Source organism: Rattus norvegicus, chromosome 3 (assembly GCF_021556685.1).
Source record: "Rattus norvegicus strain SHRSP/BbbUtx chromosome 3, alternate assembly SHRSP_T2T, whole genome shotgun sequence".
NCBI lineage: Eukaryota > Metazoa > Chordata > Mammalia > Rodentia > Muridae > Rattus > Rattus norvegicus.
The window spans coordinates 104675708-104689400 of NC_141536.1; the positions used below are offsets into that span (position 1 = coordinate 104675708).

General features: G+C 43.2%; 1 protein-coding gene across 10 annotated transcripts in view; it reads right to left on the reverse strand.

The window, feature by feature from the left end:
* Nucleotides 1-13693, reverse strand: part of Fsip1 (fibrous sheath interacting protein 1) — a 142607-nt gene that overhangs the window by 98433 nt on the left and 30481 nt on the right. For all 10 annotated transcript variants that reach the window (XM_087650909.1, XM_087650910.1, XM_087650906.1 and 7 more), the window contains 1 exon segment: nucleotides 10281-10415. In XM_087650909.1, coding sequence (XP_087507035.1) covers nucleotides 10281-10415 — 135 coding nt within the window.

The following is a 13693-nucleotide window of genomic DNA, read 5'->3' on the forward strand; positions in this document are numbered from 1 at the left end:
ATACAAAGCATTATTAATCCCCTATGCAGCCCAAGGGTCCCCGCCCACACTCAGCTACGGAATTCAAAAAGACAGGAATGCTTCTGCATCTAGGGATGATGAAGAGATGTTCTAAACCAAAACTAGGAGCCAGAGTATTTGTGCCATTACCAGGCAAGTTCATGCTTTAAACACAGCTTTAAGCAGGAAGGATTCTTAGGAAAATAGCCCTCCCAGTGGTTGGTGAGCAAAGCAACCAGAGCTCTCTTTGGGAACAGAGGCTGTGCTATAAAATCTGCATTTGCTTATGATTCCAATGAGAACCTAGCTTTTGCCCAGAATTATCTTATAACTGGCATGTCTGCATGCAGAAAATTAGACAGTTGTTTTGGTTTCTATTGTGTTAAATTACATAAAAATGCCAATATCCATGGCTTTTGACCTATGAAAAGAGCAGTTCTATATTATTCAAAATGATTCTTTAAACTCTGGTATTTCATATGGTTTTTATTTGTAACAAGAAAACATAACTAATCCTTGGAAACAATAAATACATTGTAAACTTAAATAAAAGACAAGAGAAGATAGATATTTCAGAAACTCATATTTCATAAAAATTCCTGAAATAAACAAATAAAAGTCAACAATAAGCAAATGAACATCCCAATTTGAAAAGGGAAGGCTATCTGAACAGACGACTCACTAAATACCACACACACATGGTAAAGACACAGATAAAAAGGGGCACAGCCTCACTTATCCTTGGGAACTGTAAATTAAATCAGCAATGCTCTGTACCTATTAGAATGGCCACAGTTCTAAACAGCGGCCACACCAGAGTCTGACAAAGATGGAAATAGGAACTCTCATTCTTCGTTGATGGAAATGAAGCAGCCACTGTGGAAAACGATTTGGCAAATTCACACAAAGTTGATATACGCTCACCATAAGACTTATCAAGTGTTTCCTAGATACATAGCCAAGTAAACCGAAAACACATCCACACAGAAACCTGCCAAAATATGGATGCAATCAGGACATACTTCAGCAGGTCAACAAAGGACACCATGCGATGAATGACGTGATCTGTCCATTCACAAAAGGGCAAGGGAGACTCCTCTCCAGATAAGAATGAGGGGGCATAGGTGAGGGCAGACTTCACCTACTGTTTTGTTCTGCTTGGTGCCATCCTGGAAAGGGCAAAATGAGACAATGCCAAGATCAGAACTGCCTGATGCTCCTGGGAGGAGAAGAGGGGTGAGGAGCTGGAAAACTGAGCTCTCAGGCAGAGAAGGCATTATCCTGAGCAAGCTGCCACAGTCCACATACAGATCGGGTGCACACCTGTGGTCTACAAGTTCTGGAAATCCGCAGAACAACACTTCTCTGGCTGGCTTGAAAATACAGAAGGTGGTCTCTCAAGAACGGTGCAATGCTTTAGAAAAGCCACAGAAACAGGAGGGTGACCAGTGTGGCACCAGGACCCTCTGTAAAAGATCAAGGCCCACCCCAAGAACGTCCTTTCTCATTACACTTTGTATAAGCACTGCTGGACACCATTTGAATTCTTCTTTTGCCACAGTCCATAGCCCCTTTTATTTCTTTAAACATATTTAATGGAGTAGTAAGAGGACCTTCCAATCTCTGTGGTCTGAGTGGATGTGCCTTTTTCTACCGCTCGCTCACGGTCCATTATTCCCTTAGCTCTCAGCAGGGAAGGGAAGCGGGCAGCTCTTTACTGTGGACTGTGTTCTCCAGCTTCGGCTCTGAGAACTAGTCAACATCTAGGACTTCACTCCTCGGGGGCATTTTCCCTTCCTTTAACCAGAAACCCCAAGCTCCCCCAACATAAGGCCTAGAACTATAAGCAGTGTGGATGTAAACTCAAAAGCAAGCTTCCACTTAGAAATCCTCAGGAGAGATTGTTCTATCTGCCAATCCACCCACAACCAAAGCAGAGACGCATGTGCCCCACAAACCCCAATTCCCTCTCCAGACAGGTTTTCCACTGACCTCTTACATACAGTGTATCAGCTCAGCACGGGAGTTCTGATCTGACCTGCACCCTGCAGTGGGCTTCACTATCTGAAACATGCATCCTGTCAAAGCCCTCACCTCAGGCCTTCAGAAATCAGGATAATACAGAGATAGTGCTATTCCTGAGTTCATCTTGTCTGATCAGTTCTTTCCACCCAGGAACTCCATTATTTTTCTGTCATCTCAGCCATGCTCTAAAACCCATGTGAGACTAGAGATGGCTCAATGGTTAGGAGCATTGACTGCTTCTTGAGAAGACCCGGGTTTGTTTCCTAGCCCCCACGTCAACGTACAGTCATCTGTAACTCGACTCGGCATCTCGCACTCTCCTCTGGCCTCTGCAGGCACCAGGCACTCACATGGCACACATGTGCATGATGCAGGCAAAACACTCATATGCATCAAATAAATATTTCTAAGAAGCCATTATATCAGAACTGATGAAGAATGTGGTGCGTTTGAAGGACACAAACACCTTCATACAAACAGCAGCACTTTCACATGCTAATAACGAGAGAGAGAGAGAGAGAGAGAGAGAGAGAGAGAGAGAGAGATCAAGAACCAGCCCCATTTACAATGAGTACCAGAAGCAAATTTAGAAATAAATTTAATCAAGGAAGTCAAAGTTTGCAAAATTACAATTACAAAGTTCTGATGAAAGAAATTATTCAAGGCATTGAAACACCATTAATGCAAACTTGCCCTGCGTTCGTGGAGCAGAAGTACGAGTGCATAGCTAATGCACCCTGCCCAAAGGACCTGAGAGCAACGAACTTCCCACCAAACACCAGTGGCGTTCCACACAGAAACAAGAAAACCCTAAAATTCACATGAAACTTACGAAGGCTTGGAACAGTCAAGGCAGCCCCACCCCAACCCCACCAAATGCTGAAGGCATCTTCAACAAAGCTACAGTAACCAAACATGTTACTGGCACAGATATCAACACAAAAACCAATGGAATGGAATACAGAACCCCAAAACTAATCATCACCCCTTCAGCCAGGTGATTCTTCTTTACGAGCCTAGACCAGAGAGGAGTCCTTCAGATGAATGCCAAGAGAAATGATGAACATACACTTGCAAAACTGTGAAACCAGATTTCCTATCTCTCCCCACACTAAAAATGCCAACTCAAAATATATCGAAGATCTCACTGCCAACACCTGAAATCACTACAAGAAAACATAGGAGAAAAGTGTCCATCCAAAAAGAGTTCATATCCAGGGTATACGGGGATAATTTGATGTCTGAATGGACTTTTATCAAAAGAAGACATGGAAGTGCTTGAGAAAAACACCAGGTAAATGCTTACCACGACCATGGTGTCTCTCGTCCCAGTAAGAATGGCTATTAACAAAACCTCCAAGATAATAAATGCAGGCACAGGCGCAAAGTAAAATGAAATCTTTTACTCATTATTGTTGGAAGAAAAACTAGTACAGCAATTATACAAAGCAGTACAGAAACAACTTTAAAACTACAAGAGCCACATGTCCAGCCATGCCATGAAGACGTATATGCCCCAAAGCAATGACGTCATTATACCAAAGGGAAGCCCACGGCTGTCCGCACCACCGCTGCACCACTCACAATAGCCAAGTCAAGAATCCAAGGTGAAGGGGTTGGGGATTTAGCTCAGTGGTAGAGCTCTTGCCTAGGAAGCGCAAGGTCCTGGGTTCGGTCCCCAGCTCCGAAAAAAGAACCAAAAAAAAAAAAAAAAAAAAGAATCCAAGGTGTTCGTCAGTGAAAAAATGGACCAGGAAAACGTAGTGGGTACACAATGGAATGTTACTCCACCTTACAAAAATAAATGAAGTTCAGTCATTTGCAGCACCATGGAGGCCACTGTGTTAAGGGAAATAAGCCAGGCACAGAAAGGAAAGTATGGCTTCACTCACTTGTGGAAACTAAAATGTTGATCTGGAAAAACTGAGGTGAAATGATGGTCCCTAGAGACGGGAGGGTGTGGAAGAAACGGAACAGAAGGAAGTTAGGTAAAGGGGTATCAAAACACAGACAGGAAAATTCACTGATTTTCTCTAGCATGTAGGATAATTATTGGTTTCGATAAGTTTTGATCTATTTCAAAATAATTAGAAGAAACCTAAGTCCCCAGTGTGTACACATTATTGACGTTCCAGAAGCTGGGAGTGTTCCTTACCTTGATTCAATGAAACTATATATCAAATTATTATACTCTACCCTATAGAGTATAGATTAAAATTTTAATCTATAAAATTTATAGTTATATCTCGATAAAAAATAGTGAACTGTTTTTGATTACCCTATAAAAACACATCTTCTGCAGCTTGTATGGGCCTTTTTAGTTTCTGCAGACATCTAGTCTGTCACGAAAGTAAAACCAGAACTGTCTTACCCAGATTCTGAGGGTGCAGAATCTGACTGCAAGGCCGTGCTTGTCTCTAAACACGAAACCTTATCTGCCTCTGAATTCCAGGCAATACTTTCAGGGTATTCCTCCTTGTTCCACCTTTCTGCCACCCCCGTGGGAACCCAACATTTGCACCCCTTACCTCCACAGGAGACTGGGGTGTCCCAGCTCATGTGGGCTGCTCTAATCTCACCTTAACCGAACTCTCAGCACTGACAGTCACATTTCTATGAGACATGCCCCACAGATCACACCTTGCTTTAGTGTTAGTGTATCATTTTACGTTGCCTTATTTTTAAAGCCAAGACAAACGTACATTTAGATGCATACAACACTGATTCAAAGTAAAAATTAAACGTTTTTACTTATATTTATTTTGTGTTTGTGTCTATATTTGTGTAGGTGCTCGTGGGCCAAGACCCACATGTGGAGGTCACAGGACAACCTACAGAAGTAGGTCCTCTCCCTCCAACATGTGGATCCCAAGAATTGAACTCAGATCATCAGGCCTGGCAGCACACACTCCGCAGAGACGTGTTCCAAGAGCCCATTGGATGGGTAAAAGCCCAGTTAGTACCAAACCTATCTCCACTGTGTTCTCTCCTATACATGCATGCATTCACTTAACTCATAAATCAGGCACACCCAGAGCCTGCTAACAGCTGAGGATATGCTAATAAAGCTATGTGCATGTGGTCTAGGGAGAGACTAAGTTGGTGAGGTACCTGCTGGGCAAGCATGAAGACCTAAGCTCACTTCACAGAACCAACACAGAAAAGCCAAGTATGGTGGCACAGTCCACACAGCATAGTCACAAATCTCACACAAAAAGTGGCTGACCCATACTAAAGCAATGAGTGGTGGTATTGCCTGAGAAATTCACAGACTAAGGTACCAAAAGAACAGAGGGTTGGCTCAAGTCTACTGCTAACTACTTGTGAGCTTTTGAAGGATGTTTTATCTGTTTCGTACTCTAGCCTCCATTCTACAGAACTGGCCCATGTGACAAACTTCCACACTGTACAACTCCCAGTGATTAACTGGACTTCTCTTTTTTTTTTTTTTCGGAGCTGGGGACCGAACCCAGGGCCTTGTGCTTGCTAGGCAAGCGCTCTACCACTGAGCTAAATCCCCAACCCACTCCCAGTGATTAACAACCGGAGGTATGACCTCTAACCCATCCTCCGAGCAAACAAAATCCACTGGTCTTTGGATCAGGCTCCATATATTCTTATAGCAGGTTAAATGATAAGCACATGTCAAACTAAGAGAAAGAACACAGGATTGATAGCCCTTTGTGAACCACATTCTTATCCTCAACGCTCAGCAACGGGGCTTAGAGAGCTAACAGGCCTGGTGCAATAACACAGTTCAGCAAACAGGGCCGAACTGTGGTTTCCAGGAAACAGAAGCAGGAAGGAATGTGCAAGGATGTAGTAGCAACGGCAGAAGATGAAAATAATGAAGACCCCGAGTAGACAACAAAGACCTGAGACGTGTGGCAGATGCTTTTGGAATGCCTGGAACCATGAAGAGCCCCTCTCAACAATGCCAAAAAGCCACTGTCCATTGTGTCAGTAATGGGCTTGCTGAGGCTAAAGTCTGATTGCTGATTCTTTTGAAAATCCCCAAACTAAAACTGAAAGCGCTGAAAGATGGAATCATGACAGTATTTCTTTAAAGGTGTTTTACCTCGGGCTACAACTTACAGATGTTCTTTAAAAACGTCCATAATAACAAAATGCAACACCCAGTATCTTAGGATTAGACACAACAAACTGCTGTCACTTCTTAAATCATCGAGAAGTTCATCATTATGTCATGGATGACAGTGTCTCTAAAAGATAGATGAAGTTATAGGCTGCCCTTAACTATGACTCCTCTTCCTTTAGAAGAAATGTGAAAGGAACTGTTGTATTATTCTATTTTACTAAAAGCTACTAACATGTCCAATGTTACTCTCCCCAGCCTATACCAGCCTAACTCACACAGTCACTCACAGTGCTGGCATTCCCGCTCTTCTAACAGGCGTGTGGATGTGACTCTGAGTTAGAGCAACACTAAATCTCATTCATCCTCACGGCTGTCGCTAAATGCTGATAGATCGCTGATCTACAACAGCAATAATTTCTAATATCTATAGGCATCGATGCTTTTTACAAGTGCATAATTTGTGTACTTTTAAAGTAGGGGAGAAACATATAAAAAAGACACGTGCTCCACTATGTTCATCGCAGCCTTATTTATAATAGCCAGAAGCTGGAAAGAACCCAGATGCCCTTCAACAGAGGAATGGATACAGAAAATGTGCTACATCTACACAATGGAATATTACTCAGCTATCAAAAACAACGACTTTATGAAATTCGTAGGCAAATGGTTGGAACTGGAAAATATCATCCTGAGTGAGCTAACCCAATCACAGAAAAACACACATGGTATGCACTCATTGATAAGTGGCTATTAGCCCAAATGCTTGAATTACTCTAGATGCCTAGAACAAATGAAACTCAAGACGGATGATCAAAATGTGAATGCTTCACTCCTTCTTTAAAAGGGGAACAAGAATACCCTTGGCAGGGAATAGAGAGGCAAAGATTAAAACAGACACAGAAGGAACACCCATTCAGAGCCTGCCCCACATGTGGCCCATGCATATACAGCCATCCAATTAGACAAGATAGATGAAGCAAAGAAGTGCAGGCTGACAAGAACCGGATGTAGATCTCTCCTGAGAGACACAGCCAGAATACAGCAAACACAGAGGCGAATGCCAGCAGCAAACCACTGAACTGAGAATAGGACCCCCGTTGAAGGAATCAGAGAAAGAACTGGAAGAGCTTGAAGGGGCTCGAGACCCCATATGTACAACAATGCCAAGCAACCAGAGCTTCCAGGGACTAAGCCACTACCTAAAGACTATACATGGACTGACCCTGGACTCTGACCTCATAGGTAGCAATGAATATCCTAGTAAGAGCACCAGTGGAAGGGGAAGCCCTGGGTCCTGCTAAGACTGAACCCCCAGTGAACTAGATTGTTGGGGGGAGGGCGGTAATGGGGGGAGGATGGGGAGGGGAACCCCATAAAGAAGGGGAAGGGGAGGGAATAGGGGATGTTTGCCCGGAAACCGGGAAAGGGAATAACACTTGAAATGTATATAAGAAATACTCAAGTTAATAAAAATAAATAAATAAATAAATAAATAAATAAATAAATAAATAAATAAATAAATCTATCTTAAAAACAAAAAAAATAAAATAAATAAAGTAGGGGAGAACAGAAAGATGCAGAAGGTAATATAAAATCCACCTGTAGCAGGGTATAAGAAGTGTGTTTCCTCTTCCCCTCTCCATCAGCTGTGCTCACTAAAAGTCATCACTACTACCATGTGACCCACACCAGGCCAGGATTTCCCCAGGACTCCCCAACACAAACGGACCATAACAGTCACTGGTTTGTGCAGCAGCATCATTCTCCTCCACACTGTACCTCTTCTTTTCAAGATGTAAGGACCTACCTCATGCACTGACAGTTGCATAGCACTGCGTGCTGTTATATGGAGTAAGTTCTGACGATGGAACAAAGAAGGGCAATGGACCCATTCTGTATGTGGATATAGATATTACATTCATTTGTCTTCTAGTTATGAAATCATAGGTACCATCAACCCCTTGCCCCTTTGACCCTTGTGGTGGTTTGAATATGCTTGACCCATACTATTAGGAGGTGTGGCCTTGCTGGAGAAAGTATGTGTCATTGTGGGAATGGGCTTTGAGACCCTCCTCCAAGCTACCCGGAAGCCAGTCTTCTCCTGTTTGCCTTCAGAACAAGATGTAGGACCCTCAGTCCTTCTCCTGTGTCATGCCTGCCTTGATGCTGTCATGCTTTCTGCCTTGATGACGATGGACTGAACCTCTGAACTGGAAACCAGTCCAAACTGAATGGCAACCCCAACTAAGACAACCCTCCATTTAAATTATCCAAGCTCTCCTCACCCCATCTCACCTCAACACCATTGTCTCTATTTTTGGAGGGCTGTCAGAGAAACCTCCAAACCTTGCTCACGGGCTTCAGGTGGACTGTCCTCACTGGGCCCAATCCAGCTCTTGTCCCCTCTCTGAGCTCTAGTGGACACAGCAGCCGTTCTCAGTCTCTCTGTTTCACAGCCTGATTTTCTGTCCACCCTTCCTTTTATTCATCCTGAGCCAGGGGAAGAATATTGTGGGTCCACTGCAAAGATTACCCCTCAGCTTTCGTTTCACTGTCTGTACTGCAGGCTCCTCCTCAGTCTGGACACAAACTCACAGAATCTCCATCTTACCGTGTTGTGCAGCACTGTCCTCAAAGCAGAGCTATCTCCCCCTTCCTAAGACCAGGCTGTCTGCTTGCAGAAGATCACCACAACTGAGCTTGCTGACTCCATATTCCCTCACAGGAGGAGGAGATGAAGTAGGTCAATGGACCCTCACCAGAGTATCCGGTAACTCTTCCCAGAGATTAGCCAGAGATTCTGCCCTAATCTCACATGACTAGAGTATCTAGGTTGGGGAATTAGGGAAAGAACTCCATGGGAAGCCACGGTACACAGTGAGTATAGATCTTACAGTGGAGCTGCAGTACACCCAAGCTCCTACCCATGAGCCCTCATTCAAGCTCTGTAAGCCTAATAAACTCATTGGTTCCCCAGGGTGAACTTTGGTGGAGACCTTGGGAATGAGGGGTGGACATTGTTCACATCTTCCTCTGGGAAAAGTTCTCACAATATACTAACACCACAAAGTTGAGATTCATTGAAGCCTAAGCAGTCTGGATCATAACCACAGTGCCCACGACAGACGCTTACCTCTAAGAAATAATAAAAAGCAGGGCTGGTGGTGAGGGTAGGGGGTGTTGCTTAGAAGACTAGGTGGGAAGAAAAGCTTGTAGAATACCAAAATAATGGCAACCAACTTTCTGAGGGGAGGAAAAAAAGAGGGAGAGGGCTGAGAGACTGTGTATCATTTGCACGGCTAATGACAAAGAGACTGCTCATAGAGGGTGTTTAATGTAGATGTTTTATCCAGCTGTGACTTCTGCATATCAAACTCGGGATGAGGCTTAAGCAGAAGTGATCTAGAAAGGATATTGCACTAGAAGGTCGAGAATAGGAAACTAATGCAGGATAAGTAGCTCCCAAAGCCATCCTGTACAGCTGCCCTCTGTTTCCTTACTTCAGGCACAATGTGACTGCCTCTGGCTCCTGCTGACAATGTTAGTGGCTAAAAGCCACTCTCACCACCCTGCCTTTCCCACCATGAGGGACTGCACCTCAAACTATGAGCCAAGATAACCCCTTCCTTCCTTCAAAACAAAACTCATGACCAGCCTGGGCTACAAAGTAAGATTCTAACTCAAAAATAAAAAATGAAAGTAATCTATCACCAATAATGATATAGCTTTAAATTAAAAGCAATAAAAATAAGGCAACAGGCTTAAAATTATTTATATTATATCAAAATTAACAATGTATTTACTGTAAACAAAAGGTAGGAATATTTAAATGTTAAAGTTAAACTTTATAAAGTTCATAAAAGTTTTCCACAAATAAAGAATATGTGTGTGACTGTTAGACACAGACCATTAAACTTATGCATGAGTCATTATTCTGAGTTCAGACAGTATTTCCCAGATTATATTATGTAAATTACTGTATCATAATACCTTAAGTCCTAAGAATCATAATTTTATCTTCTATTTAACTGACTGGCAACTTCTCATACCCAATCCAACGCATAAAAACAATCTAACTCAATGTTTTGTTGTTGTTGTTGTTGCTGTTTAGTACAACAAATGGCACCGATTAGGCTTCAGATGAGAAAGACCGCACCTGTTCATTGATCTCTTTCAGCTTCCCATCGATGGCTCTCAGCCGAGACTCACGGTCCCTTTGCTCTTTGTTGTCCCGGAGTATCTTCTCCCCTGGAGTTGGTTCCGTATTTCTTTCTTCATTGGAGTCATGTTCCTAATTTAAAAGTAAGAGAAGGTCGTGTTCCTAACTAAAGGTAAGAGAACTCATGCACAGACAGGTTAGGTCCCAGGTGCCATAGTCCCTCTGATGTGACTGAGCTGTGTTGCTCAAACAATAGCCCTTCCCTTCAACCCATGTTCACAATTCTTTTCAATTTTCCGAATTGAGGAATTAAAATCCCAAGTACACATAAAGCAAATGGGGCGATAAACTCAGTGTCTGACATGATCAGAAAAGCAGGAAGGTAGAGTAGAAAAGACCTGGCTGGACAGAAGCCTGTGCCCTGTTTTCTATTCAGTAGATAAACTTGCGGTTACTCTGGGCTTCAGGTTTCTCACATTTTATTCTTCATTTCTGCTTCTCTCTAATTCTTTGCAAATTTCACACATGTATACAATGAAATACGATCATACCCACTCCCTATTGACCCCTCTCACGCCCCCTGAATCTTCCCGGACATGCCCTTCTCCCAAGCTCATGTCCTCCCTCCTAAGTCTGTTTAGTGCTCCCATGTGCAGGTGTGGGGCCATGCACTGAAGTCTGAGCAATCTCCAGTGGCCACACCTCCAAAGAGAAATAGTTCTCTGTCCCCCAGAAGCTGTCAATTGGCAGTGACCCCTCAGAGAGGAGTGGGCATCATGAGCTCTCCACCATCTATGCTGGACAGCTGGCTGCTTGGGTTGTACAGGTAACCTCGGCTGCTGTTGTTACACACACTTTACAGAACTGTCTGTCTACGTCATTAGAGGAAGGTGTATGATAACGGGGACAAACTGGACTTGACAACACCAGAAGCTTTGAATCTTGGTTCCACCTGGCTCCTGGCTAAGATGACACTACCAAGTTGAGTAATCTCAGAGCCCCCATCCTGTCACCTGTGAAAGGAAAATGAGACCTGGCCAAAATCATTACAGCACCCAACAAACACACAGCAAATGTGGACATGTCCGTTGAACACAGGAAGCACTATATAAAGGAAGCACTTGGTGACTGCATCAGGGCTGCCCATCACATGGTTCTTGACAGAAGCACAGTTGCTCAAAATTAATAGCATTTCTTGGTGACTAGACGTGGGCCCTTCTTGATTCTGTATCTAAACTAAAATGTCCTCTCTTCTCTCCCACAGACTTCCTTCTCCAGGTCTCCACACAGCAAACTGATGTAAGAGACCTACATTCACATTCAGTCAGAGTGTGTGTGTGTGTGTGTGTGTGTGTGTGTGTGTGTGTGTGTGTATTCAGTACAATTTTCTTTTTGTGGTTCTGGAATAACAGTAAACATGTTGACATCATAAGCAGAAAGGCCGTTTTTTAATTTTTAGGTAAACATCATGTTCTCCCAACCCTACTTCTGTTCTGCTCTAACAGAGTCTCCATATTCCAAGCATGCAGGCCTGGAGGCTGGCTCTCAGCTCCAGCCCTGCTGGAACAATCAGACGTGCAATTAGAATGCCAAATCCTTTTTCCAGGTCTTAACTTCTACCACCTTATCTGCAACTCTGTGCACTTAGACTAGGAGGGTGTGTGAGACCTTTCCTTAGGCATGTTCTCTGACAGCTTAATCATCTAGTTCAAGTGTCTCAAGAATACCGTGTAACAAAAAACAGTCAAGAGGGGGCAATTAAACAAACAAACAAAAAAGGCTGGTGCTGTCTAGTACCCCAGTGCAGAGTCGACAAACACCTGTGCCAGGGAGTTCTTTTCTGACAGCAAGCACCAGCCAGAACAGTCTTCATGATTTTTGAAAATTAATTCAGCAGATTCTCCAAGTAACAGATTGTTTCTGAGACACCAAATAGGATTTTATGGAGAATTCAGTAAAAGTTCCCTGTGATGTACTCGGAATGTCTATTGGCACCATAAGGAAAGAGAACTAACCTGAGGTAAACTGGTATTTGTTATTCTGACTAATTGATTGCCAAGAGATTCTGAGTTAACCCTCTAAAAGATATCTATGATGTTGGCTGAGCTAACAGAGGCCTTTGAAGCTAAAGCAACTCATTTCTCATAAGTCAAATACAAATGGCATTACTCAGAGTGTGTTAAGTTATCTGACATTCAAAGCAGCCATGTGTTGAGGACTCAGACCTGCCTGGATAGTTATCCCGCCCTGTGCGTCCAGGATCACTCTCTACGTGTCTCCCAGCCCCTCCCACTGCATGTCTCACGTGGGTCAGCTGCCCAAATGTGGTGAGGAAAATGTTTGTTTGTTTATTTGTTTTGTTTGTTTACCTCAGAATGTTGTCATGAAGTAAAAGAAACCTGGCTGGCATTAGAGGCATCATGGGAAAATAAAATATAAAATTCTAAACAATTTGTAAGAATGAAGGACAAGAGCTGTTTCCCAGATCTAGATGAGAATTCTGACAGCCTGGCTCTAGGGAAGCTGTGCTGGTCTGTTCTTACTTCTTCTTCAGTGAAACACAGATGATCCTAAGACACATGGACGTCTTGAGACAAACAAACGCTCCTGAGACACACGGACACTCCTGCAACACACCACCACGGTTTCTGGAGGGAGGTAAAGTTAGGTCTTGTCACTAGCATAGACTGATCAGTAACAGGATTCCCGCTTGGAATCTGTGAATTAAATCTGGGGGAAAATAGATTTGATATACATTTTTCAGGATTACAGGTCAAGTGGAGGTCTATTGTTCCTAAATTTTAGCTAGTGTTGAGAAAGAAATGAACCAAATCCATTGTCGCCGTCAGCAACTTTATGATCTTGGCAAAATACAATTTTCTTCAGCCAAATAGTTGGAGTGCTTGTTTTGTTTTGGTTTACCAAATTGTGTGGGGGTAGAATTAATATTCTAAGCACAGGACAGTAAGTCAAGTTTAGGAGAGTGGCTATATTTGATTAAGTTAGTTGGTGTCAGAACAAAGGAGTACCGCCTGTCAGCGAGAGCTGCTCCTGAAGACTCTCCCTTGCCCAGGAAAGACCCTCTGGCCAAGAAGTGGGATTCTAGATTTAGTAAGACTGATCACACGAGAGAGGAATAAACTCTATGTCTTTACAAGAGCCAAAAAAGAAAAGAATAGCGTTACTATTGAATCCAGCTGCTGAGGACTGAAGAAACTGAACGTTACACAACTCCCATATCCCAGATATTTCTAGAGAAAGCTGGAATCCAATCTATCTACTAATGAGAAAAACGAAATTACATGCCACCCTGCATTCACAGGGTGACTTCCATATGGAGAAAGAGCTGGCTGGCTTGTTGTGGAGTCAGGCCATAGAGAAGCACAGATAACCACAGTTAACCCACAGAC